Here is a 27,230-nt window from a genome sequence, read left to right on the forward strand (position 1 = left end):
ACACAGAGAGCAAAGCCAAACGCAACGCAATTAGCGCACTTGGTGTGGAAGGGCTTCACCCCTGCCCGCCCGTTCCAGAGAGCAGGCTGGGGATGAATGACGGTAACATTGCTGTGACGGGTTAAGCTCTCTCCTCAGCTCCTCCTGCAGCGGGTGCAAGCTCGGCCACAGCCTGCAACCGTTTCGGGAACTGGGTTTGTGTCTCAGATTTCTCGAACGGTGACAGCCAGAGCAAAACAAGAAACATGGGAAGAAAACACCATCCTGGAAATACCACTGCGGGTGGTTCAAATTCCCGTACCGTGCACACCCAGACCTTTCCAGGTTAAGCAAAGACCCCATGCTGGTGCTGGAGGCGCTGGCCTCAGCCTGGAGGAAACCTAGCTGGGCTGGCACAGCGGCCCACCTCACCAGTGCTGGGGCCAAGCGGCCTGGGGGATGGCACCATGCTAATGCAACTGTCCTGTGCTTGAGCCATGGCGAGTACTGCAGCGTTGCACCCCCACCACGCAGACCTGTCACCCCCCCACCACCACCTTTATTACAGCACTGCAACAGGCCACTTTTACGCCGGGATAGATGCTCCACGAAGACATCTGAGCAAAACTCACAATCCAGAGGAGGGGATGATGGTTTTTTATGTGACATCTTGTTTTTGTTGTTTGGTGGGCCACAGTTTTTTTGAAAGGTGCTGCTTGCTGCACAGCCTGCAAAACCCAGGATACCGCTGCAACCTCTTGGAGCCCTTTCACTACACTAAACTCTTTAACCTGGCACAACATGGGCCAGTGTGGATCTTTCATCTGTCTGGCTCTTGTAAGATGGACACTATGCTGAGAGATAGCTTGTAAATCTTATAAATATAGAGCATACAAATACAGCAGTAACTGTCATTCATTAGGTGGGCTTCGGGAGCCTTTTGCTAGGACAATACACATTTTAACTCCAGGATAAGCCTTCCTTTTAGGATGCTGATAACCTAATGTTGGCATATGATGAAGTACTGCCAGCTTTCAAGAGCTTCTATATTGCCAATTGCAAATGTTCAGAAATCACAAGAAATGTGATTCATTAAAAGTAATGTAGGGGGTCTATCAAATTTGTCCTTCAGAAATTAAGAACTCTGTATGTACTCAGGTTATGTTTTCTCAACCTCTGGCTGCAAGTAGAGAAGTTTCTTTGGAAGAGGGACAACTTGAGAGATTAAATTCTGGTATCATCACATGTTGCTTTTAGAAGTTGTAAGGGAAACACCAAGAATCTCAGGAGCTGATAACATTACTGGTTTAAGTTTTTCCATAGTCAGTGTTTTTCCTGACAACTCAGGTCTAGAACTCCTAAAATTACACAAGAATCCCAGCTCTCACAAGAAAAATGTGAAGTTTTAGCCCTCTACAAGTAAGTAAAAACACCCCACACATTCTTAAAGGAACCATCTTTTTTTTCTTGCCCCAATAATGAGACCTTAGTAGTGTGAGGCTTCAACTTTTTTTTTTTTAATTTCCCTCCCCCCACCCCCAAGTCTCTGACCCCATTTGAAGGGCAGGAAACAATTAGAGATAGATACACAGTAGCCAGAGCGCCATGCTCTTGTCAGGAATTTCTGTGTCACTGGAAAAAGCAAAGAGCAAAAATACTGCCACACTGGAGAAACCCAAACAACCAGAAGTTAGAAGACAGTAAAGACCTGTGAGATTGCTATACTCAAGTGTTACATTAACAGTTTAATTTTAATCAATATTTGTTTGTTAAGTTTCTCCAGTCCAGCAGTAAGTTCAAACAGTTGTTTTGCAAAAGTTTTATGTATTTATTTATTCTGACATAGATCAAATTATAACCAAATGTTTCACTGATAAAGCTTAGTGGAATATTTAATATATACTTTTTTTTTCTCCCAGCTTAGCATTTGGATTTTTTTTATTTATTTGGCTTTTGCTCACCTAAAGCTGCTGCCAGTCAGACTCAGCAGACAGAACAGAGCAACCACCGGGCACTGCAGGAACAAGAAGTGCAGCCTAGAGAGAACCACGTGAGCAAATATTTCAGTATATCATGGATCTCTGTGTCTAAACAGTTATTTACTCTCTAGTCATTTTCCCTTAACACATCCTCTGCTAATTCCAAAGCCCTCGGTCTCTCCTGCTCCCCACGTTGCACTTGGTATTTTTTAGGGACTTTGCTGTTTGTGGTAAATGTCTTAGGTTTGTCTTGGTGTGTGCTAAGGTGGGGATAAAGGCAATGTTTAATAGCTTATAAAGAGATGTTTAAATAGGGTCTGATCCAATAACCATCACCAAGCTGCCAGCTGGGGCAGGAGACTAGAACACAGGAAAACATTTCAGCAGGGGGATGAGGACTGCCAGTTATTTATCAAAGAAAGGAGAAGGGAAGCATTCCAGTTCCCCCTTCCAATCCAAGAAGACCTCTGATCCTGAAACTTGCACCCACTGCAGCGCACGAAGTATTCTCATAACCTTTCTGTCCCGGCCTCCCAACAGCCTGCTAGAACCATGGGGAGGCAGCCTTCAGCCCTCAAAAAAAGCATACATCCTGTGAATACGTATTTATGCTTTATAATTATATTTTTAGACAGCTGCATGCTTCAATGCATCGTACTGTATTTGAAGCACTCAGCACAAAATTGTAAAGGTAATTAACAAAACCTTTGGAAATTCACCTTTAAAGAGAGATTTTATGCTCTGGATTTTCATGTGCTTGTACATCCACTGATAATGCAAACCAGGTGCCTTCACAAGTTTGTGATTTGCTATTAAAATACCTCGCAAAAGCTCACTGTCTGATAAGAGTAAAGTATTCTCATCATTAACAGCTAACAACATGCAGCAAAACATCACCAAGATAATTATAAATATAAGCTTCTCAAACACTTATTGAAGAGGCATAGAACATTCTGAAAGAAACTAATCGTGTCAGCCTTACAGGTCTACAAAAGTACTGTAGTATTTCACTTGCATGCTTGTCTGCATATTCTTTTTCCTCCCCTCATACAATACTAGCTTCTCAGTTACAGCCACAGAAATCAGAAGTATTAGACCTGAATTCCCACTTCACTTTTAACACTCTCAGTTAAAGCAAGTTCTCCTTAGCTGTTTGTGCTGGAATGTGCAAATGTAGACCGAATGGCAACCCAGTCTACCTTTAGGAAGTTTACATTGTGCCCTGATAAAAGAGGTAATTACTGCCATACCTTGTAATATTTGAGTGGAAACTCAGGAAACCTCAAGCTTTGAACTTGAAGTTAGTAGCACCATCAGAAAGGAGCCTGAACAGTGAAGTTCAAAATCTTTTTGCTTTCTTGAATTTTACATATTATCTTATGCTGGACTTTGTTTTTAAACCTTTCCTGTAGCAACTGAGTGTATTTATCATAGAAACTCAAACCTAAGATACACACCCTTCTGCAACACTGAACACACAGTCTAACACGTAACAGATTTTCAAATATTAATTTGGCTAACATACATTTTAGGATACTGTCAGATCCTGCTACAGATGTTTTAATGGCCCTTACAGGAGAGGAAACAGAAAAGTGTTTAAATGAGGAGTATTTTCAATGTTTCATAACACAAACTGTCATGGTTGTCCTTGCACCTGCAGGGCAAGCAGGGCTGGAGGTGGGTGCATGCCTGCCTGGACACACCAAGCACAGCATGCACTGCAGCTGATACAGCTCGAGAGGTGCTGGAGGCCCGCCCCGGTCCCACGGCTTCCTCATGGTGCCCACAGGCCAGACCTCTTTCTTCTCCTGTGAAATGGGGTAATACGGGCCAGCCTATTAATGTTACTGATGTATTTTTTTCATATTCTAGCTGGGAAGCTTAAATAGCAGTATCTTCTATATTCAGCATATTAACAGGTGGAATAGAGGAGAAAGAAGAAAAACCTAAAGGTTGAGATCAGACAAAAAAATACAAGAAGTCAGGAAAAGAAGATGAGGAAGGATCACACAGCATGGAAGCATTGCTCTCCCTGTAGTGGGAATGCATATTCTCACCTGCTCACCCTGAGTCCCACTCTGTGATACGCAGTGACAAGCAAAGCCTCAGGAACTAACCACCCTCCATATTCCATCCTGAGGCTGTGTACAAGTTTCCCGCTGAGGTGAATCAGGAGATCTTTTAGGAGTGCAGTCTGAGCTTTATTACCCACACTTTGCTCCTCCATCCAAGACAGATGAGATTCCCACAGTAGATTTCAGATTATCATGCAGGCTAAAGTGATCATCTTTCCAACAAAATAACCATTAACATATTGGGAAATAAATCAATCCTGAAACCTTTGCACACAATTCAAGATAATTTCATTGATTTCAACTGTTGAGAAAAAAATATGCCAAGTAAGGAGGTAGGGCTCCATATGTCTGTGAGCTTGCACTTATATTAGAATGGTTATCCAGAACAGAAACAAAGATTTATACTTATAAAAGAAAAACACAACAACTGAGCAGAGAACAAAGAGCTATATTTCATTTTCATTTAATCACTGAATTGAGCTATCATCCTCTCTAGCATCAGCTGCCAAAGATGGGAAGCTCACAACCCCTTACAGGAACACCCCTTTCTGTATGCTGAACTGGCAACTGCATTGCTCCCCTTTCCAGCTAGTGAAAAACCAGTTTGGCAACAAAGAGACTGGTGTGCTGGTGTAACTCAAGCCCAGAGGTGTGTCCAGGGGCCAAATCAAAAAGGCCCAAGACATGAGAGGATAATCAAAACAAAGGGGGTTTTGAAGTTGGTTTCCCTCCCCCCTCCCCCGCAAAAAGGGAGAAGGGGAAAAGTGCATTAATGCCTCCCTGTTCTGCACGTGCTTCCATGGAGGAGAGAACTGCAAGGCTGAATTCTTCTTATTTTACCACTAAACGTTTGCACACAGTAGGGCAGTGGTACCGGTCCCCTCTGAACAGCCGAGGGACATGGCCTCATACAGTAAGGATGCAGAGGACCTCTGTGCTACACTGAGTACAGGGGGAGGAGGGCGTTAATTGATTCTCCTTTAGGTAATACAAAATTTAAGAGAGTCCTTGCTCAAGGGACTTTGGTTTGGTTTTTAGGGAGGGGTATAAAATGAAGGACATTGCCTTAGTGTAGAGACAAGACACTGCAAGCCTTGTGGGCAATGGATGAAATGGGAAAAGTGGAACTGTAAAGAGACAAGAAAAATCAGAGACAGGCCAAGGAGAGGAAGCGACTAGACAAGTAAGGAGTCCCCAAGCCTAGGACGAAAGAGGATCCTTAGCTAAGGGCAGAAACCAGCAAGTCTCAGCCTTGCAAGTGCTCACACATCTGTCATTTGCAGATTGTTTCCCAATAGTTATGACCGGCAATACTTCCCAAAGGAGAGTAAATATAGGTCAGTTGGGATTTTCCTCCCATCCATTCCTGTTCCTCCCAGATCTGATGCACTAAAATAGCGTGCTGAGCTGCACTTTAATTTTCCCTGACTTGGTAGCCTGCCAAGATACAGCACATTCCTTTTACGGCAGTGAGTTTATAACTACAACGGTCATAAACTACTCTTAAATGGGTCTTTTCCGAGAATCACCATCCTTTCAACATCTTGAAAAATATCTAATCTTTTCCATTCCAGGCAGTCCTCTCCAGCACAGTGAAGATTTAATTGCTTCTGGTGCTCAGATGATGAGATACAAGTGTTCTGGAAATAAGCTTTTAATTTAACAATTCCTACTGGCAAGCCCAAAAGCTTTTTGCATTGCTTACCAATATAGAATTAATTTTCAGTACTAAAAGAAAAAAACCAAATTTTAAAAACTTCTGAGTTACTGCTGTGAATAGACCTATCCAAGAGGTACCCTAGCACCGAAGACATGATACTTATTTTTACTATAAGGTCAGTCTGAGCAGGTATGCTCTCCCTCTCCACCAATATTTGCCTTGTTAAACTTACCAACACAGCAGAGCTAACAAGCTTTCTATTCTCTCTATTTTTAACTCGGGACAAATCCCATGCATCATTTACCAGAAGGTGGAATACAACTTTCTTTTTTAGCAGTGAACAGAAGCCCTTCAACAGGAATTTCTATTCTGCTTTTCTGAAACAACTTCGTACTAGTTTTTATTTCTCAAAGAAAAATACAACTAATTTTGAAGATTAAAGAAATACATAATTTGGAATTTGAGTTCTTTTAAATTTTGTTACACAGTGCTCCGTAACTCAGCAGACTCCTTCCTCAGCTTACAAAGCTTATTTGCTTGGGTAACGATACACAACAGATATGCAATATGAGACATTTCTCTTAGGTAGAATATCTCATAAAAATGAAGCCAAGAGAAAGCCTCCAGCTGAGAACTGGCATGACTTAACAGAACTTCCAACCTTAAATGTGAAAAGAAGCACACTTTTCAAAAGAACATTGTCTCACTTGTTCTTAAACTGAGACGAGTTAAACCGCCCCACAGCAGTTTGTTCAGTGTGCACTCCTGTCCCACACAGCACAGAGGGGCTGCAGGGCGGGAGGTGTGAAGGAAGCTGCCACTTCTGCTGCACAGAGAAACTGAATTCTGAAACGTCGCAGATGAGTTAAATTTGATGACCCCGTTTTATGAGGCACTGTAAGGAAATGTAGAAATGACACTTCCTAGTCCACCGAAGGAGACAAGGTCCCTGAACACATCAGAGCTAAAACCAGGTTTGGTTTCAGCCATGGTTTTGGCCTCTGATTTAATGAGCTCTCAGAGTAAAATCCATATCAGGGAATAAAAAACCCCAAAGAAACAACAAACCCTGCCACAGCAGCAAACTGAAGCATCCTCAATGCAGGATCAAATGCCATGGGGTTATTACAGTGCACATAGGAAATTACCAACAAATAATGAGTAAGCCTACAGCCAGCAGATTTCTAAGATAGTTAAAAATCTTTTAATTGAAGAAGTGGTTGGTGCTAATATCTATCTACATGTATATGCACACAATGTACTATAAATGCCAGGCAACCTACTAGAAAAATAAACTTCTAGTACAAAAGACACACATAGACACACATTCTACCCAGACATCAGCCTGTGTCATTTCATTCAGCATTTCATTCTTCAGCACAAACTATCTGAAAGCCGAATTATTTCCCTGTATATTTATAATTCACTACATGAGGAAATAAAATTTTTAGATCAGACTAGAACCCAGACCCAAGTATCATCTCATATTTTGTAAAAAAGCTTATGAAGTATGGGGTTTATAAAATTTAGTTAAGATCTCCCTGTGAGCTAGCATAACAGCAGTTCAGACCAATTCAGGTTGGTTAACCGGTTTCTTTTTTTATCATCCCAGCTACAAGAAAAGCATTTTGAGTTAAAGACATCATAGCTGCCAATCTCTCCCCAGCAGTCTCCCTTACATGGAAATTTTCTACGTGGCTTTCTCTAAAAACCAGTACCACTCATCACCACAAAGAGGAGCCATCTCCCTTTCATAAAATTAGATATTACACAGTCTCATGAGTTACCCTTCAAGCAACATCCTTCAAATAACATCCTCAGCACACGGAAGTCTATGCATATGTCAACAGAATAAAAGCACTCTTTGAAAACGTATCTTTGATCACACAGCCTGTTATGCATGCAGAGCAGCCTTGTGAATATACAAGAAAACCTCTGCCTTTTATCCAAAAATAGTTTAAAAAAATTACAGCCTGAAGAAATTCTGATACTGCACAAAAACCATAAAAGAATGGCTCACACACTAACAGTAACATTAACCATCCTAAAACCAACGAACCTTTATGCAGGTGAAAAAAAACTTAAAAGAACCTCTAAACCATACAATAAAATTCCATCAAGTAAAACAGAAATTCTTAAGTCTTCCCTAGTCACAGATGTATTCTGATTTTTATGAACAGCATATGAACAGTAAGAAGATACTACAGCAAAATAATATTTATCTTAATACTTTAAATGTTCTTTGAACTTACAGTACAATCAGATGAGTTAATACTGAATGTCAATGACTGAAAAGTGAGAGAACAAAGAAAACAATTTCTGCCCTAAGAGCAATAACTTTGATTCAAATATAAAGACTATTTGATTTTAAACCGCTGCCCAAAATGGATTAATGTAAAAAAAATACTTCTATTTAAATTTCTGTAACACCATTTTCTTAAAACAAGTCTTCACTTGGTTAGGCTATCATTAAGTATATTAATTAGCAAAAAATACATAACTTTACACTTAATTTTCTGCCACTATTGAATAATCAGGATGTGCATCTACCTGTATTTAGGTAATTACAGGGATAAAATAATTTATTCAGGATTCTTTTTCCTTCTTACAAGAGAAAATGTCCAAAGACAAACTTTTTTTCAATGAAAAATGTTACTTGGAATCTGTGTGAGCTGAATTCCAATTTTCATTTCAGTACAGTTTAAAAATGCAGACACATAATATTTTTTATTCTTACTAAATATATTTACACTGGATGTGTGGCACAAGCACCTGCACCTCTAGCTATTTTTCAATTCATAAGCAAAATAAGTATTAATTCTAGCTAAATATATTACTTTAAACCCTACTTTGATTATTTCCCTTCTCTTTAATTCTCTCTCAAGTGTCCAGAATGCAAAGGCACTACTTCCACCTCTTTTAATTGACTAAAAACAATTAATAAACCTTATATTTTTTTTCAATCCACATGAGTGGATTGAAAAAAACCTAAACGCATTCCAAAGACAAAACCACTCATCCTATACCCGCCAGCTGGACTTGCAGCCACCAGTAACCATTCCAAAGCCTTCTGCACAGCAAGAAGTACTTACCTCGGGGGGTGGGGTGGGGTGGGAAATCAGTACTTCTCTGTTACAATGAGCATATGACAAGGCTAATGTTGGAGTTATCTCCAGGGTCTGCTCCTGTGGCCTCAGCTGTGAGCCACCTGACACACACAGCAGGGTAGGGCACACCACCCAGTTCAGCTCATCTTGTTTGGAGGGTCACGGGGGAAGCAACGCAGGCACCAGCCTTTTGCTAGTTTCAAGGCTTTGTAGTTCAGCTTCCCATCTGGATCAGTATTCTAAGATAAATTTGGAAATTTTCTTTGCATAATCTGTTCTTAAAAGTGACATGCGTTCCACTTCCTTCAGCAGAGGCAGCAGCACAGCACCCACAGGCAGCCCCCTCCTGCCGAAGCCTGCTGTCAGGAGCTTCATTAAGCCTTGCCCCAAAATGCAGTTTGTTTCTGTCCTACTTGGACACACACTACAAAAAAAAGGAAACCCTACACTTAAAACATCAGGAGTCCCTCTTTCTCCTCTTGGTCCTGACATACCACACCGCTCTCACTGACACATCAGAAACCCCTCGGCGACTTCAGCCATGCCTCCACGGCATCCTCAGGCCACAGCACAGGACCATTCTCTTCCCGCGGTTCAATTCAGCACATCTCAGCGCTGTGTGCAAGCCTTCAGCACCCCTTACCAAAATAAAATTACAAAGAACATACCAGTTAAGGTTTTTTTAAACAGTAATTACTGGTTAGATCCTGATGTATTTGTTCAGTATGTTGTTTTTATAGCATGTATAGAAAAGACTCTCATTCCCTTACATTTATATGTGTACTTAAATAGATATTCACAGATAGAACTTATCTAGATGTTTGGAAATTTTATGTAGTTCCTAGGAAAAACAAGTAAGAAAATTAATAAACCAGAAGCTATGATCAGCTAACCCCATCTGCAAATTTCGCTGTGACCCAATACAAAGAAAGCAACACACATAAGAAATTATCAGGTTGGAAATAGGTTGACTTCCTAGATGAACTTTCATGGCAGTATTATTTGAGGGACTTTTAAGAAACAACAAAGGTAATCATCTGAAGTAGTTCCAAGTGACTAATTTCAAATCATTGAAATCTGTTGTGCAGACCTTCCTCTACACTCAAACTGTCAGTGGAGCATGACAGTCACTTGGATCTGTAATGAACTATCTTGTCAATGAAGCTTCTTTTTTTGAGAGAGAACACTTTGTCAAAATCTGTCAAGCTTTCCTTCTCACTCTCAGGAACTCACTTCAGGTGCTTCAGCAAGACTGACTATCAGAAATTGGGCATGCTAATGTTGAGTCACTGTATTCCCAGATGATGGAGCTATCTTGCTGTCTGCAACCTTGTCTAAGGTTGCTCTTCCTCCTCTGACAGGTCAGGAAATTCACCGTGCAGTCTTTGGGAAACAAGCTGGGGTAATCATTCAGAAAAGAGCAAGCACATTGGAGGATTTTGGAAAGGCTTTTGCCTTTCCAAAAGCTCTGGAGTAAGCTGACAACATCCATTATTAAAAAGGAAGAAAAGAGTGATTGGTGAACTACACAGCCATAAGCCTACCTTCCAATACCCAAAAAGCTTCTAAAATAGATACATAAACAGGCAACTGAAAATTAGAAAGCAATAAGCTGCCAAGGTGGACTTGCCAAAATCTAACCCTATCTACCAGCGTACTTCCCCTCTTTCCTTCTATTCAACAGGCAGGAGGAAAGCAGTGAATCCAACAGATCTCAAATGAAAAATACTTCCTGACAGAGCAAACTGGAAAAGCATCTTCCTTCTGGATCAAGGTCCTATAACACAGGTGCAGAGCTGCTTGATAAAACACACTCATTCAGCGCTTCTCCTACTGCCTAGGGTCAAAACCCAGCAAGCAGCCTTACGAAAGCTGCATAGACACCAATCTGCAAAGAGTGTGAAGCACTCTAAAGAGCTAAGCAGAACTCAAGATGGTCTTAAAAAATTGGAGAAATGGTTAAAAATCAGTAAGATGAAATTCAATACAGCAAAGTACAAAGCGCATTTGGACTTTAAAAGAAATCCCCAAATGCACAAAACCAAAGGGAAGAATACAAGACAAGCAGCAGTGCTGCAGAAAAGGATGTCAAGGTTACAGTGACAATAAATTGAGCCAACAGTGTGAGATTATTATTTTTAAAAAAAATTTAAAATAAATTAAAAAAAGAGGCAGATGCCAATCTGGAGTTTATTAAAAAGAGAAGCATAATAAATAATAGCAGGGTCTGCGGAAGAAATGTGCCCTCCTCAGCAGAAGTGAGGTATCCGCTGGAATACCCTGCTGGTTTGGTGTATAGGACAGAGACAAGTCCAGAGGAGAGGTAAAAATAACTAACTAACTAACTAAATAAATAAATAAATAAATAAATAAGAGTGGTTCCGAAAAACCAAATTTCTGCAAAAATTTTTTAAGAACTTGGTTTGTTTAGTCTACAAGAGTGACTGAAGAGATGGGATAATGCTCTGAAAACCTGCATCTTGTCTTAAATAGCATTACATCACTCAGCTGTTACACTGTCTGTATTAGTCACAGTTATTACTTGGCTGCTGTTAGATAAAAACGTACTACTCTGTAATTCATATGTAACAGAGCAACAAAGAAGGCTTGTTTTCCCCCAGGCAGCTACTATATTTCACACTTCAACGGACTTCACAGGCAGAGTTTTAGGGTCTTGCAAAGTATCTGTTGTAATCTCTCCCAGTATGGTTCAACAACCACTAAAATAGTTTGGTACAATCCAGCACCTCTCTGAAGTTCAGAGACAAGTATCAAAGCTCCCTTGTGGTTTTGGATAAGAGATGCCACATTCTGTAGAAGACCTGAAACCAGCAGCATCCAGTGGGTCCCTTTCTGAGGGAGCCACTAATTTGCTACACAAGTTGGTGGAGATCTTGTCCCTTCTGTGTGCCTGCTTTTAAGTAAAAGAAAGAGCACATACAAGAAGTATGCACACAGACAATTTGGTTTCTCTTATAAAAAGAGATGGTAAAAGGTGTGCTGTCAGCACAGGGTATTTTTCCACTGTATATACAAAAGACGTAATGAAACGCTGATTTTAATCCTGAAAAAAGAAAAGGAAAACATGAGGATACAGTCTAGAAGTACAGTTCCCACAGCAAGCAGTTAAATAATGAGGCTTTGACTAACAGAGCTGATTTTCTGCAGCCATTTGAAAGCAGAGATGATAAAGCTGTAGAAAACCTAAATCACTTTATTTGCGGAGTTTCTGAAATTGCATCTCAGGGCTTTCACACAGTTGGCTGATCCACCTCAACTTTTCCACCTGTCTCTGAGATGGCAGCCTATGCATCTGTTCCTGTCTTACTCCCTTCTCTCCCCCAGAGTTGTGCTATGGCTACTGACAGTGCCACTGGTGCGAAGGAGTAGAAGCCTAACCAATCTGGTCTGCAAGCCTTGGTTTCAGCATCATGATCAGTGCACTGCTGGATCACTCACCAGCACGAATTTGACCTGAACGGGCTGCAAGCTGTGACTGCTCGTCATCAGGACATGTAAGGATCTGCATTGGTTTTATGTTTAATATCAAGCTTCCTCGCAGCAGCAGTATGGTGACAATCTGACCCAGGTGGCAAAGCCTGCTTGTACAAAGTTAACAACTGCTAACTATTTGAGCAATACAGTAACTTTACATCAAACCAATGCTTGCCCTTGAACCAGCTGCAGGAAACCAAGGCCAGATTCACTGTGCTGTCAAACACCTGCTGCACAAACTAAAAGGGACATCCATGTGGCTCTGTGGCTCTCACCCCAGCCAACCCACTGCATGCCTCCTCAAAGCGGTTAAAATCACCTATATGCCCTGTGCTGCAGGCACAGCCTTGCCTGCAGTTTTCCTGGAGAACCACATATTGGGGAACAGAGAGGAACAAGAACAGGGCAATCCCTCAGTCAGACTGAATGCTTTCTGGGCTGTTTTCTTTTGGTGAGACTGGCACAGATCACTTCTCCAGGAAGCTGCTAAGGTTCCTCATGTTGCCTTTTTTTTTTTTTTTTTTTCCATTTTCATTGTGCGGCTGGCGTGAAAGCAGTGGCATTTGGCAACTACTTCCCATCAGTGCTATTGTTACTCTCTGGTAGCAGGGATTTGTTTTTCATCAGGTGAAACGCAAAGGCGTTGTCCCTGTTTGGAAGAACACAGAGTTGCAGAGATCCCTGGGGAAGTACTTCCAAATGCCATGCACAACATTACTCTTAAGATTTCCTGAATGTGGTAATGTTTCCCAACAAAACAATGCATTAGCACACTATGTACATTTTGCTAAACTGCTGCCCACATTTCAAAGAGATCATTAATCCCAGAGTTCAGCTGCTACTGAAAGGAAAGAGTGAACTGGGGAGCTCTGCAGAAGTCCCATCCTTGGACTTTGTGCAACAGTCAAAAGCTGAATCATGTTTAAATCCAAAACTTACTGGAAAGATCATTTCCACTGATCAGCCTAAATAAAGAAGTACTTACACTATTAATTGTATTACAAAACAATGCTAACCTGTAACTTAAGACTGTGAAGACAGTAAACCCGTGTTACCACCTTATAAGTTTAAGCATTATTCTGGCCTGTTTTGGACTACAGGTCTTAAAGTCCTTACTGAGAAAAGCCTCTTTATTCCCAGTTCCAGTTGCTAGACTGTGTGGTTTTCATATAATGCTGTTGGAATTGAGGTTGCTAAATGAGAACCAGAAGGCTGGAGGTAAGCAGATAAATTATAATTTTCAATTACCTCACCATAAACAGGGTTCCCGAAGAATTCTTCTACCCTATCTTCAGACATAACATAAGGATCACCATCTTCACAGATGAGGACACAAAAATCACTGTTAAAACCCAGAATTACATTCTTCCTCTTCTGGTAGAGGTTAATGATGCAGTATGTACTCCCTTTCTTTTCTTAAGTGGTTGGTTGGAAATTACACTACTATTTGGTTACACATTCACAGATTTCCACATAAAATGACTTAAATCTTTAGTTTTGTGCCTTTTTTTTTTTTTTCTAGTACATATTAATACTGAGAACCTAAGATCCTTCTGAGGCAAATGAAGCATCCAAAGAGATACTACAACAAACCTACAGAAGCAACAAGAATTAAGGGAAGGGAAAGTTCACCTGCAGCCACTTCTTACTCTACGTGACACCAAAAAAAAGATGCCCCAAGAGTTGGCAGGTTTTTTGTTGTTACGTTTTAAAGACCTCTAGCTTGTGCAGACAAAGTAGCCTCTAAATAACTCCATGTATGGACATGATCATTCCAGAGCATGAAACACCCTATTTCCATCTAACCTTGGAGTCTTCCAAAATAAGCATACCAACTTCAGAGTTACTCAGGGAAAGATTAATCCATACCTGACTTTATTCTGCAGTAATTCCTAAACACACCGTCAAAAATACACCAGCAATTTGAGGGTCCATTTTTCTGGAGGTCTTTTGGCTGAAGGAACCCTTAAACAAATCAGGGCTAGACCAAGCTATAATAAGGCTGATAGCTTATCCCACTTTCCCATCAACTAAAGCCTCCAGAGCTTAAGTTCACAGCCTGGGTGCTGCCAAAACCACATCTTTTAATAAAAAAAAGAGAAATAAAAGGGGGAAAGAGGGTCATATTCCCTACCTTTGACTAATATAATATTGCGCATAGCTTAGGAATTGCTCTGTAATGAGGACACACTTACTTGAATTATGCAGCTCAACAGAGCTATCTCAAAATTGGATGGCTTTACTGCACTGCTGGCCTGTAGCGATGCCAGTCAGACGCAGACAGGCAGACTTCTTAACCTTCTAGCTGAGAAGATTAAATCCTTAACAGTGTGATCTCTTCTCTGCCCCTTCTCCCTCCTATTCCCCCATCTTTTAAAATAAAAACAAAGGACCCTTTAACAACCCACCTAAAAGGGAAATTTCATTTTCTAGCATTTCTAATGTGATAAATAGGCCAGACCTCCAAATAGAAACAAGTATCAAATTACAAAGCCGACAAAACATGAATAGGTAAACAAGATCCTCCCATACCTTCAGAAATACCAGGGCAAAAGACCAAATATCTTCCTCGTGCAAGTTTCCCTTATCGAACAGCTGTAAGGAATTCTTATGGCACGTACAAACATAAAAATCTGTATTAACCAAATCCCTATGAGACCATGTAACTGCCGCCACTTGGAAAAATAAGCAAGGTCACTCAGTCAAAAGATTTTATTTTTGTCTGGGATCAACTGCTTTATATGGCTTTGCTACCGAATATAGAAACATTACCCCATACACAAAGGCACTATTTTTTAAAGGCTGTGCTTTTGGGGAAAAAAACAGAATTCTTTTATCCTATTAAAAGATCTTTTCAAATGCGTATTATAAAGATCCAAGGAATGTCAGACAGGAAAAGGACCAACCAACCACATTCTGGGCTGAACTATATATGGCTTAACTCCACTAACTTCAGTGGTTTTGAGAAATCAGTGCAGAACCTTCTTTTAAAAAAATGTATCTTCTTTCATCTCAGGATTCTAGGATTATTTAGTAACTCTGGCTAAGCTATCCATCATATTTAATTCCCTACATAAATTTTAAAAGACAATTAAGAAATACTGTTCTAAAATAAGCCACGTCTGCAGCAAGGCAGGCAATTCTTTTAAACTATGAGCAAACGTCTGATTAAGATGACAAGCCACATGGAAACTACTTCCAGAATCAGACTTAAAGGGCACTGTTACCAACCAAATTTGGCAGACAAGGAATCATGACGAATGGCAAAGGCATGCAGCAGCGCAGTAAAAAGTTGGGAATCATCGGCAAATAAGACAGCAAGCACTTGTGTCAACTCAGTGAGGGCAAGAACATAAACAGGACAAATTCTAAGCATTGAACGCCGGATTCAGATGAATGGCACGGTGCCATGGTGGGAGTGGAGCTGGCTCTTCCATTTACAGCCCACTTGCCATAAACAAGCTGTGTCGGCAAAGCAAAGTATCTGCCTATTGCAGGTATCGCATTCTGACATCTATCTTTCAAGAGAGCACAGTTTCAGAACCATTTTAATAGCAATAACTAGGCGCTTGAAAGAGAAAGAACTAAAAGCGCAGTGTAAGGCTCTGTACTTCCTTAAAAGCTGCGTTTAAAGGTCAGAACTCTTACAGAGATCTGACATTCACCGCTGGATAACAGCAGGCACCTTAGCCTTCTCTGTAGATATCCACTGTCAGACTCGGTATTTTAATATGCAGCTATTGCTATTTAATCACTGCGCCTTCTGACAGTCTTTATGCTAAGGGGATGACAACTGGAATTTCAGCTCAAGCAGAAAAGCCAGCATTTACCGCAAAATTGTCAAATACTACAGGAAGCTTAATTGAGTCTCATTTCTGTTTCCAGGAATATTAAGATGCACCAAGTACAGCCACATTAACTTGGAAAGGGGACAGCGAGAAATAAATTACACTTTATCCATTGCACCGACTGTATTTGTCAGCAGCGTAACCCAAAACAAGCCCAGCAGCGATCGCGCACCCCGAGCTCCCCCAGACCAACAGGACCAGATCCCGGGAACGCACGCCAAGTTCCAGCTCCTCTTTTTGACCAACGAAACACAATTCACCGAGCGGGCGACGGCAGCCGAGCTGAAGGGATCCCGCACCCGGCCGAGCGCCGCTCCGCCACGCCACCGTTCCCGGGTACACCCCAGAAGCCATGTACCTCGCTTCCGAGCCAGCGGCGCCCGCGGCACGGCCACGGCCACCGCAGCCCGGGGCTCTGCGCGCCGCCTCCGCGGGTCGGGCGCTGCGGCGGCCAGCGGGACGCCACGGCGGCGGCCGGGACGAAGGGAGGGCGAACTCTGCCAGGGGCTCGCTCCGCGAAACGGGGCTCGACCGAGCACCGACCGGCAGGGCCCGGGGGTCCCCCTCGGCGGGGACGCGCTCCTCGCCCGCCCGGCGGCCGCCCCGCCACCCTCCGCCACCGCCCCGGCAGGTGCGGCCCGGCCCGGCCCGGCCCCCCGCGCCGCCGCGGCCGCTCCTCCCCTCGCCCCCGCCGCAGCCCCCTGCCCGCCCTCCCCGCGGCGCGGCGGCAGGGTGCCGGCGGAGAGCCAGCTGCCCGCCGCGGCGACGCTGCTCCTACCTGCGGCTCCTGCGGCGGCCGCCAGCGCCAGGCAGAGCGCAGAGACGAGCGGCGGCGCAGCGCGCATGAGGGGAGGCCCGAGGGAGCGAGCGAGAGGCCGCGGCCCCCCCGCCCCCCGGGATCGCGGTGACGGGCCCGCCGCCCGGGGAGCATGACGGGAAATTCCTGGGCACCGGCGGCCAACGCCAAATATGAACATAGAGCCGGGAGACACCCGCCCGGCGCGGCACGGCGGAGCGGGGAGGCGGCCCCCGGCGCCGCTGCAGGGCGGCAACCCGCGCCCAGGCAGCCGGCGGGAGGCCCGGCACGCCGCCCGTCCGCCACCGCAGCGCGCCCGGTGCTCGCCGCCCTTTAATTTAAAGGCTGCGCTCCGGGAGGGCCAACCGCGCGGCTATCCGCCTTTTAAAAATAACTTCCCTGCTGCTCCGCAGGGGCCGGGGGGAGCCGGGCGCCCCGCACGGGGAGGCGGCCCCCACCTACCTGCGAGGCGGCGGGGCCGCGGCTCTGCGGGGGGCGGCGGCGCCGGCCCACGGCTCCCACTTGCGGCCAGGAGCCGCGTGGCTGCTCGCACCTTGGCACAGGCAGGGAAACGATGACAGCTCTTAGTGCTCACCTTGCGTTTCTTAACAAAAAAACCCAAAAAAACAAAAAAAAAAAAAGCGGGGGACAGGTCGGCACAGGGCGTACAGAGAAACTCTCCTTCCTCCCGCAGGGAAGAGCTAAAAGCGAGCCGGGCAAATGCCTGTAAACAATGGCCTTACGCACCCTTCCTCGGCCCCCCTACCCCACAATCCTTCACCACAAGTCATCACTACAACAATTTTAAAACGGCATAGTATCAATGTCCTGAGGAAGGGAAAAAAAAAACAACCCGCCAAAAAGCCTGCCTTCTGTTAGCCTACCCACAACCCCTTTGAGGCCTTTTCCCATCTGCAGCTACAAGAACCAAGCGGAGGGCACACAGCCCCTGCGCTCCCCTCGCACCGCGGCCAGGAGCAGAGTGGCTGCTCGCACCTTGTCACAGCACAGAAATGATGACAGCTCTTAATGCCCCACCTTGCATATCTTAAAAAAAAAAAACTTCACGCCGACAGGCAATGCCAGCAAAGCTCAGCTGCGTATTTCAATCACAGTAAGCACTGAAAGTCCAGTGGCTATAACAAACTAATCACCACCTTCACCTTCCTGCTGAAAAAACTATTTGAGTCAAGACAACATTCAAATATCTAGAATGTGAGACACATGTAAAAACCCCTAATAAACCTTTAATTTGAGTTTGGTTTGGTTTTCTGTTTGTTTTTACAGGACAGGGTGACAAATTACAACAACCATCTGATTTTTCTCAAATGTTCAGGCATTATACATGTTCCCATCTGTCTCGCAGGAAGGGATATTGGTCAACTTAACAATTTAAGGTAAAATAAGCTGCATAATAGTACATATTACAATAATAAAATGTACAGTGTTTACAAGAAATATATTTTAGAAGCAAGATAAGATGCTTTTGCATCGAGGCGACCTTTTAAAATGCCACAACTATTTTTTACATTCACTCTTGCAACAGGTCACATGATGGGGCCACTAAGGTCAGGTTAACAAATCACTATGATGCACAACAAATACAACAAAATTAGTTTATATACATATATATAATACATATACATGTATATTATACATATACATATATGTATATAGTAAAACTCATCAAAATCTACCAGACCTGGCACAATCTACTTACCCATCAAAAATATGTCCTTGTCCTTGGTAAGTAGAATTCTGCATGGCTGATTATATATTATATATACTCATTCATTAGCATCTGAGACATAAAACTGAGGATTTAAAATTTTTCAGTTAACAAACTCTCCAATAATAAACATGGTGCCCACAAAAGCACAAAGGTAAGGCACAATAGGATTTTCTGTTGCAGAATAGTGTGCATCATGTTTACTTAACCATAAGACGTGCATTATTTGTGCAAGTTCATGCTGCAAATCCATCATATCTACAAAGTAAAGTGAGTCTCAGTAAAATTTGTGGGACTGGTGTGCTTCCAGTCTCATCTCCTACAGGGTATTCAGCTGGGTAATTAGATAAAATTGTAGGAGTGGGGATTAGTAAAGCCAATAATCTTAGATTTGCAACTAAGCTTCTCAGCAACAATTTTGTACTTCTAGGTAAACATTAGTACACTTACAACCTTGGAATCACAAGATTTACTGTCAGCTGTACTTCTAGTTTGCATCAGCCAAAATTGTTGCAAGATAGTATGTACCTTTTAAAATTTGAACAGGTAACTGTTTCATTAAAACAAGTTATAATGCATTGGGAAAGTCACTTAATCCCAATGGTATTTTGTCACAGCCCTGGCAATTGTAGTAATAAATACAGCTTTTCACAAAATATTTTTCCAGTATCTGCCAATTGCTTCTTTATTGCTCACAAATTTGAATTACAATTGGTATCAGATCTTTCACACAAAATCATAATCAGGTATTTTAATATAAAACCTATAAAAGATATTTAACCTGTATCTAACACTTTAAAGTATTTGGCCTCTTGTCATGGTACAGCCAAAACCATATAAAACATTAGGTTTTGAATAAAGTAGGAAGCTTATTCACTGCTTCAATGCAGACATCCTCACAGAACACAACCAATTTTTGCCACCACCAGCATTTACATTTATATACAAAACCTAGTACATCCGCATTCAGTTCGTCTTCCCTCACACTTATATGCAACCACTAATGCCAGATTAACTTTCCCCATACCCTAGCTGCAGAAAAAGATTCTTATACAGCAACAAAAAACTAGTATTGACTGAAAAAAAATAATTTTAACTTATTCACCATCAGGAACTGTAGGTTGTTTGTTACAAAATACCCACAAGATTATTTCACAGGAAACTATGGAAATACAGGAAGTCTTCTTTTCTCCATGCTTTTGTATTATCAAAAACACTTCTTGGTGCAAAAGTACAGTCACCACATCTGCAAAATGTATAATGAATTCTGAATTCCTCATGCAAAACTTAAATGCATTGGTTTACTATAGCCCCAGAAAAGTTCCTGAAGCAATTTTTTTTCTCTCTTTTTTTTTTTTTTTGTCAGCTCAGTATTACTGCCTCATTGCTAAGTCCCTTTGGAAACAAGATTTCTGGAACGTTCAAACTTTTAATTAATTCATTAAAGTATTACATACAAAAAGCACTAAAAAAGGAAGACGGCGGCCAAACAGGAAAATTCCTGTTGCAAGTAACAGTCCTAGCAGTTGTAGAAAGTCTTCTCAGGAACTTCCCTGAGAATTAGTTGTGCCTGTCCGAAGACGCAGATGTGACATAGAGTTCATGTGTTTGTTTGATGGCTTCAGTGGAGTGTTACAAGTAAGAGCCTGGGGAAAACGATGATGATACCGATCCAATCGCAGGTATTTTACCGTTACCAGTTTTCCTATGAGGCAAAGAAACAGTAACAAAAAAACCTTGTAGTTCAATATTACTATATTTTGCTTCAGGATGTAATACACAAAAACATGTAATTACACTGAAATTAGTTTACCAAGTGATGACTACTGAAATGATCCAGTTTTTGCTACATCTCAATACTTCAGATATAGAACATTTTGCCATTTAAAAGAACCCCAGCTGCACCCATCTTCTGCCATTTCTACCCATGTTTTGTCATAAATCTCTATTCCTTACCATCAAACCAAGAGCCATGCAATGCCTTGAAAGCCTTTCCAGCATACTCTGGAGAGAGACACTTGACATACACACAACCCTGCATTAAGAAAGAGAGGGGTTTGGTTTTTTTGAAGTCCAACAGACTAGGATAAACAAAGCGTTGAGATGTTACTGGAAAGACACTCACCTCACGTGAATTTTTGTCAACAGCAATATGAACAATTCCATCATTATCACTGCATTTCTCCAAGATTGCTTCTTGAATTGCTAGATGCCAGTGATCACCTATTTCCCTACAAAACCAATGAAAGATTTAAATTCAGCACATCATTTTCTGAACGTTCACAATAATCTCATCCTTCCCCACTGAGTTTAGTTTCTCTGTAACTTGACATGATTTTCTGTGAAGTGCCTTTAGGACAGATGTAGTACTTTAGCTATTGAGTGCTCAGTAAATTGGGTCCTATGATACACTTTAGAAAATTCAACCTTAAGAATTCAAAGAAATAATCTGTATTTTGAGGTGGAGGGTGTCCTCCCCTCCCAGCACCCTGCTGTACCTTCCTGTCTGAAGCTGCAAGCAGTGATTAACTCATCTTCCCACACCTGCTCCAACAGGCTGGCCACTGTTCTAAGGAGAAGGCTGCTCCTAGGCTGTCCCTGCTGCAGTGGAAGAGCAGCAGGGGAAGACAACAGTAAAGGCCTCTGCCCCTCTACAGTATCACCTCTACCAGCAGTCACAGAAGGAACATTAAATGTCAGGCTTCAGCAGGCTGAAGGAGCTTTTTAGCTGTTCAGGCACCATTCATCACTGAAATAGCTATTCACTATCCCAAACACAGCATCAGACTGCATTCATCCCACAGCGTACTGATAGAACATGCCAATCTAGATCCAGAAATGTAAGTTATTAAAATCAGATTCCAATTTTGGGGGTTTCCCCACAGAAAATATTTTATTGTCATGACTAATCAATCTTTAGGTACGTCATTACGAAGGACAGAAGTTTTGTATTTTTGTGAAGGTACTGCAGAAACTATCTGGTCCTAATAAAATAAATTTAAGCAGAGGGAAAACAATTTCAACAGCCTTAATACAACTTTAAGCCTGCCTGAATAGCCTTTACACAAAAAACAATGAACTTACTCTTTCAATAATACTATCAAGAGCTTTGGGTAGTTTTAAAGAGTTTCCTCTACATAAGGCCCAAATTCTTGAAAATATTTAATCTTCCCTCCTCTTTATTTTTATTTATGCAAAAAAACATGGTGGAGAACGGAATGTACATAGGAAACTTAATTGGTCAGGGATGTTACTTAAATCTGTTGGGCAGGACGCTAATACAATACTTGAGAGACTGGCAACATGGAACACCACAATTTGTTTGTCATTTGCCCTTGACTGGTTAGAGGATCAACTTCCCAGCCGATGCCCCTTACACAGGCAGATCACATATAAACAAACAGAAGTAGAAGAGGGACACAAGGCTACAAAGAAGATCCAAACAAAGGTCCTACTAGAAGAAGACTTCACAGTGGAAATATCTACAGTTTGAAATCTACTCAGGCTGGAAGAAAAAAAAAGTGTTTTCTTTTTATCGGACGGCGCCAAATGAAGGGAATAGACAAGTCTCCTTCCCCTTCTGTAACAGTGTAAACAGTATTTCCTAAATAACATGCTGTGCTCAAGATGTTAGGGAAATAAAACTAATTCCACATCGCAAAAGCCAGGACCTTTAAAGGTTCCCTCCAACCCGAAATACTCTATTGTTTCATAGAAGCATAGTGCAAGACTTCTGTGCATTCCCTCCCAGCCCAGGACTCGTGTCCACATTTTCTTGAGAAGCATCCTGTCATCAGCAGAAAGCCAGCTACCATAAGAGACCATATTGTTAAGAGTAGGCAATCATCTTTTCTGCTGTGTATTCTTCTCAAAAACCGATATCACTGCATTACTCCCAAGTGCTCATTCCCTGTTTGCAAATCAAGCAGAAGTGCATTCTCAGTCTAGTCTGCTTTTTGTGTTTTACAGACTTGGGATATGAAACATAATGAGTTAACTTGGATTTCTCATAATGTAATAGACTCCCAGCAGGAATGCCTTGCCCTTCCCTGATCCTGCACATGTATGTTCCATTCCTGTCAATATAAGTCTTGCAGGAATGCTACCCATGCTTTATGAGCCATTCTTCTTATTGACTTAGTTGTAGATGCAGAAACACTAGAAGTGGTTTATCCAAATCATGCTTAGCCTCAGATTTTAAAAAACAGGTTTGCATCAGGCATAGTAAATACCTAGAACATACACCTAAGGTTAAGTCTGCTGCTGTGGTCTGAGGGTTCACAATATCCAGGTGAGTCTTCTGACTTCTGGCAGTAGGAAGATAATTACTACTCTGATAGCATTGATAAATAAAAACTAATTGGTATATTCTCCAGATGATTCTCAGGTCAAGACAAAACACCTCTATTATGAACGGTTGCTCTTACCAGCTACGGGCATGTTGGATGAAAACTACTTAGTCATTTATTGTTAGTATACAATAGCTTGACTTAAAGAGCAGCTAAAAACTAATTTTGTTAAACATACCTTGCACCCATGGCAAGTGTCAAAAGAGCATTTGCCAATCTAATCACATACACTGGAACATTTGTGTTTCAGGTGGTCAGTGAAGGTATTCTTCCCTTTCAGATCTCGAACAGTTACAAAAACCTTTCTCTTTTAACACAAGCAACAAAGTAGTTTGTGTTGCACTGAGGGTTTGGGTTTTTTTTTGTGTGTTTAAGATTATTCTAAGGGTGTGATAAATAGTACTTCCTTAAGCAGCAGTCCTCTGCAAGACAGTGCATGGAAGAGGAATGGGCTGGGGTGTGCAATATAGAATTGGATCAAGTATCCCACTATGGCTATAATCCAGCAGTCCAGGAACGGAGCTAGGTCAACTTCAAAAAGAAAAGGTCTGCAAAAAGTGAATGTATTAGAAGTTGCACTGTTCAAAATAGCTGACTGGACACAGACACTAAAGAGAAGTGGTGTCAGAAGAGAACAAGTCCTAGCCTATAAATGTTTGGGTTTGTTTTGTTGGGGTTTTTTTTATGGCACTTGATGGGCATAGACAGGGTCAGTACTGAAAAACACAAGTTGACAGCAAAGATATAGCCTATAAAGGGAGATTGTTCTGACAGAAATAACTCAGTTACTAGTTCCATTAATGGCAGACATTTTGAATAGCTAACATTTTGAAACAAGAAAGTATACAATACAGCATACCAATAAATATTACAGTGAAGCTTCAGAAATTGATTTCTTTCAGTACCACTCAGACTAACCGACATAGCTCATGAAGTTTCCTTTGTAGCAAGGACAATAAAGATGTTGATCTTGCCCAAAATTCTCAGCAAATCTCAATTTTTTTCCATCCTTCCACAGGAAGATCAATCTGCCTCAAGAACAATACCTAAAATTTCAGTCTTGCTCACCCTACTGCAACCTGAAAATTACGAAAGAAGCCACAGTTGGAGTCTCTGCTTATGGCAGTCATTAAATCTTAAAGCCGTTGAGAAAAAGTTTGTAGAGTCCTCCTCTATGATAGTGATAACACTGTCCTCAGCTAAATTAGCTAACAGCTTTCCAATAAGGCAAGCAGCTAAAGTAATTAAGTGTGGCTAGAAACAGAAGAGAGATAGAGCTGAAGAAATCCAAACTTTGCAATCACTTGGGTCCATACTCCAGTGTCTCCTACTATTTCCTCTCCTCTTATTCCTATTCTAACCAATAGCTTTTATTTTCCACTCAACTTCTCATGTTCTTCAGCCCCAATTAGCATCTCACTTTTACTCTGTAAGACAGTATAGCATCTTCACCTTTCCCTTATATAATCACATCACAAAATAAATTACTTCAGAATTTCCTGGAGTTCCTGTATCTCTTCACACTGGACAAACCAGGCTTCAAAAGATTAGAAAGGGTTAGCTGGAATAGCCTATGTGTTAGTCTCCAAATCCCAACATGATCTAGTCCACAGCCAATGGTGATATAACTTGATAGTGAAGTGGATGAAGCTTTAAAAGACTATGAAAAAATTATTCTTCCTTAACATGAAACAAGGCTTGCTACTTATTCATACATGGCACATACTATAGAATTGTATCTGAGCATTAGAAGCCAGTACTCTGCACTAATTTGTTTAAAACCTTCCACTACAAAAATCCGTTTGCTTCAAAACTAGCCAGTCACACTGCCATAAAGTAATAAATTATTTAAATTCATCCCTTTAAATGCAAACTGTGCAAGTTCTCTAGAAGTCTAAATATTCCAGAATACTTGTGTGACCTAACAACAGACTGTAAATTTATGAAGTACTGTTAAGTATCCCCTGTCAGCTGATATAACTGAACATTTACAAAATTAATTCATGGAGAAAGCTCAATCACTGCTCCAAGTAGCTTTGACTAAGTGCCACACTCTGTGTCTTTGGGTCACTTCTTGAAAAGTAAGATATTTTTAATTTTTTTAATCATTATTTTTTACAGCCTGTATGTTTCTTTTAAAGTATTCATGCTTACTCCTCCCAAACCCCTCTCAAAGGAAAGAAATGGACCCTTCCAAAAGGATACAGAAATGCAGATAGGTAACTGGTTTTACTTACATAACTGGATCAAACATATTGCGAATCTTCAGACATGGTGTTAAGCTGTTTGGTGGTGAATTTCTTCTATCTAGATGAAATGCTACAAAGAAAAATAAATGTAATAGTCAATACCTTTCTGGTGTTACTCAAAGAATCCTTTCCTTAATATATGGAAAAGGTTCAAGCAAATTAAAGTTCCCTGGAGTCTTCTACTACACTGAATACGTACCATACTTAACAGTATTTTTTAGATTTACAACTTCTACATTTAAAAAGATAATGCACTCTCATACCCAGTTTCATATCCATATTCATAATACATGAAAGGAATTCAGGATATTTATAAAAATACCATACAGCTGAAGAGAAAGCATTTATATTGCATCTCCATGAAAAGACAGATATTCTTAACACCTGCAACAAATTTTTGGAGCTGAAGGTTAACCATTCAGTTTTAACTGCCTGATGGCTTTTCATTTCTTCTACTTTTGGAGCAATTTACTGCCCATCTGTCTAAGAAATAGGGACACACTTAGATGGATGTTGTATTGCAGTACCAACTGTCAAGGAGCACTCTACAAGAATGGAGCTTTTGTAACCATAAATTCTCTACACAGATGATCAGAAGCTTGCAAAAATCTGAAATTAAAGCACACCAGAGGATAAAACAGATGCAAGACAAATGGAAATTAAAAATAACAATTAGCCCTTTCAAAGCTGAACAATCCCATTAAATACATCCTGAAGTTCTAAAATAAATATTAACTTCTCTGAAGTTCGCAAATTCTACTTGTGGGAGTCACCACAGAAGACTGCACCAAAAGAAAAGGAATAAAGAAGCCTTTCAGATTCAGATAAGGTAGTTGCTGCCTTGTTGGTCCTTCTCAAGGAGTGGAACAGAAATGGAAGGGGTAACCTGGTAAAACAACTTCCAAGGCTTAAAGGAAGTTTTACTTTGAAGACTTGAGATGAGTAGATTCAAGAGTTTAAACATAAGATCAAACATGCCAACAAGACAAAATGATGCTCCAAACTGATACTAATGCGTCCCCTTTGCAATCCCTACTTCAGGCAAGTCTGACAGATTTCAAGATGTTATGTTCCAAGTGTTTTGGAGCAGATGACGCTACAGGCCTGTGCTTCTTACTGCTGACCTTTTAAAATAAAATACTGCAAGAATATCCAAAATACATGAACACTGCTGCTCTTCTGTATGTCACCATAACGAAAACCATGCCACGGAGAAGAAATTCTGTCACGTGGAAGACACTGCATGTGAAAGACAAGCACTAACCAAAAGAAATTCACTGCCTGCAGATATGGTATAGACAAATTTGCTCGTTATATAAATCCAAGGCAAAAAACCCCAACCAATTACCATCCAGAAAAGGTGGCCTCCAAATATAATATAGAGCCTACCGTAAGTTCCCCAAATAACTAAAAATGTTCTTATTAGAATATACACACAGTCCAAGTCACCAATACCTGTAACAATTGTCTAATTTTTCTTGGGAATAGATTTCTAAATATGCTGGTGACACTGCATCTATATCTGAGCTGCATACAGTTTAAGGACAAGTCCTTTTTCAATAGCACATGGTTTTGTAAAGTTTTTTGCCGTTGACTAAAAATTATACATAGGGTATATAACAAAAACTTTACAGAACTAAGCAACATTGAAAAATAAATGGACTTACCTTACTCATGTAAGTTGGCTCCAGCAGATCAAGGGGGTGGGGTGGGTGGGTGAAATGTCACCAGCATATTGTAAACTGGGGCACCACACCATACTGGAGAAGGTGATCAAGGGTGGCCTAGTCATGGACCTGGATCTGAAAAGGCGTGGGGTTGAGGAAATTGTGCTGATTGTTAATAGCTAGGTTTATTCAGCACATTGCAAATAACCTCACCAGTCTTTATCATTGGATTAAAACAGAGACCCTAGGCTCAGAGGATCAACATTTCTGCAAGCTGTTAACGAACTCCAAAAAAAC

At 41.3% G+C, this 27,230-nt stretch overlaps 2 protein-coding genes across 7 annotated transcripts in view; both read right to left on the reverse strand.

Annotated features, from left to right (window-relative positions):
- Nucleotides 1–17,209, reverse strand: part of MSRB3 (methionine sulfoxide reductase B3) — a 109,613-nt gene extending 92,404 nt beyond the window's left edge. Inside the window, exon 1 of one of the 6 annotated variants that reach the window (XM_037389724.1) lies at nucleotides 16,922–17,209. In XM_037389724.1, coding sequence (XP_037245621.1) covers nucleotides 16,922–17,074 — 153 coding nt within the window. In that variant the 5' untranslated portion in view covers nucleotides 17,075–17,209. Of the gene's footprint in view, nucleotides 1–1,940; nucleotides 2,010–4,015; nucleotides 4,079–16,921 lie in introns of those variants that run through there. The other 5 variants (XM_037389725.1, XM_037389723.1, XM_037389726.1 and 2 more) reach the window with 5 other exon arrangements.
- Nucleotides 17,210–18,166: 957 nt separating this feature from the next.
- The window catches only part of LEMD3 (LEM domain containing 3), a 50,671-nt gene continuing 41,607 nt past the window's right edge, over nucleotides 18,167–27,230 (reverse strand). Inside the window, exons 10-13 of the mRNA XM_037388645.1 lie at nucleotides 25,255–25,336; nucleotides 20,794–20,899; nucleotides 20,625–20,703; nucleotides 18,167–20,373 (exon numbers count right to left, since the gene is read on the reverse strand). Coding sequence (XP_037244542.1) covers nucleotides 20,210–20,373; nucleotides 20,625–20,703; nucleotides 20,794–20,899; nucleotides 25,255–25,336 — 431 coding nt within the window. The 3' untranslated portion in view covers nucleotides 18,167–20,209. The remainder of the gene's footprint in view (nucleotides 20,374–20,624; nucleotides 20,704–20,793; nucleotides 20,900–25,254; nucleotides 25,337–27,230) is intronic.

Source organism: Falco rusticolus, chromosome 5 (genome assembly GCF_015220075.1).
Source record: "Falco rusticolus isolate bFalRus1 chromosome 5, bFalRus1.pri, whole genome shotgun sequence".
NCBI classification, from domain to species: Eukaryota; Metazoa; Chordata; class Aves; order Falconiformes; family Falconidae; genus Falco; species Falco rusticolus.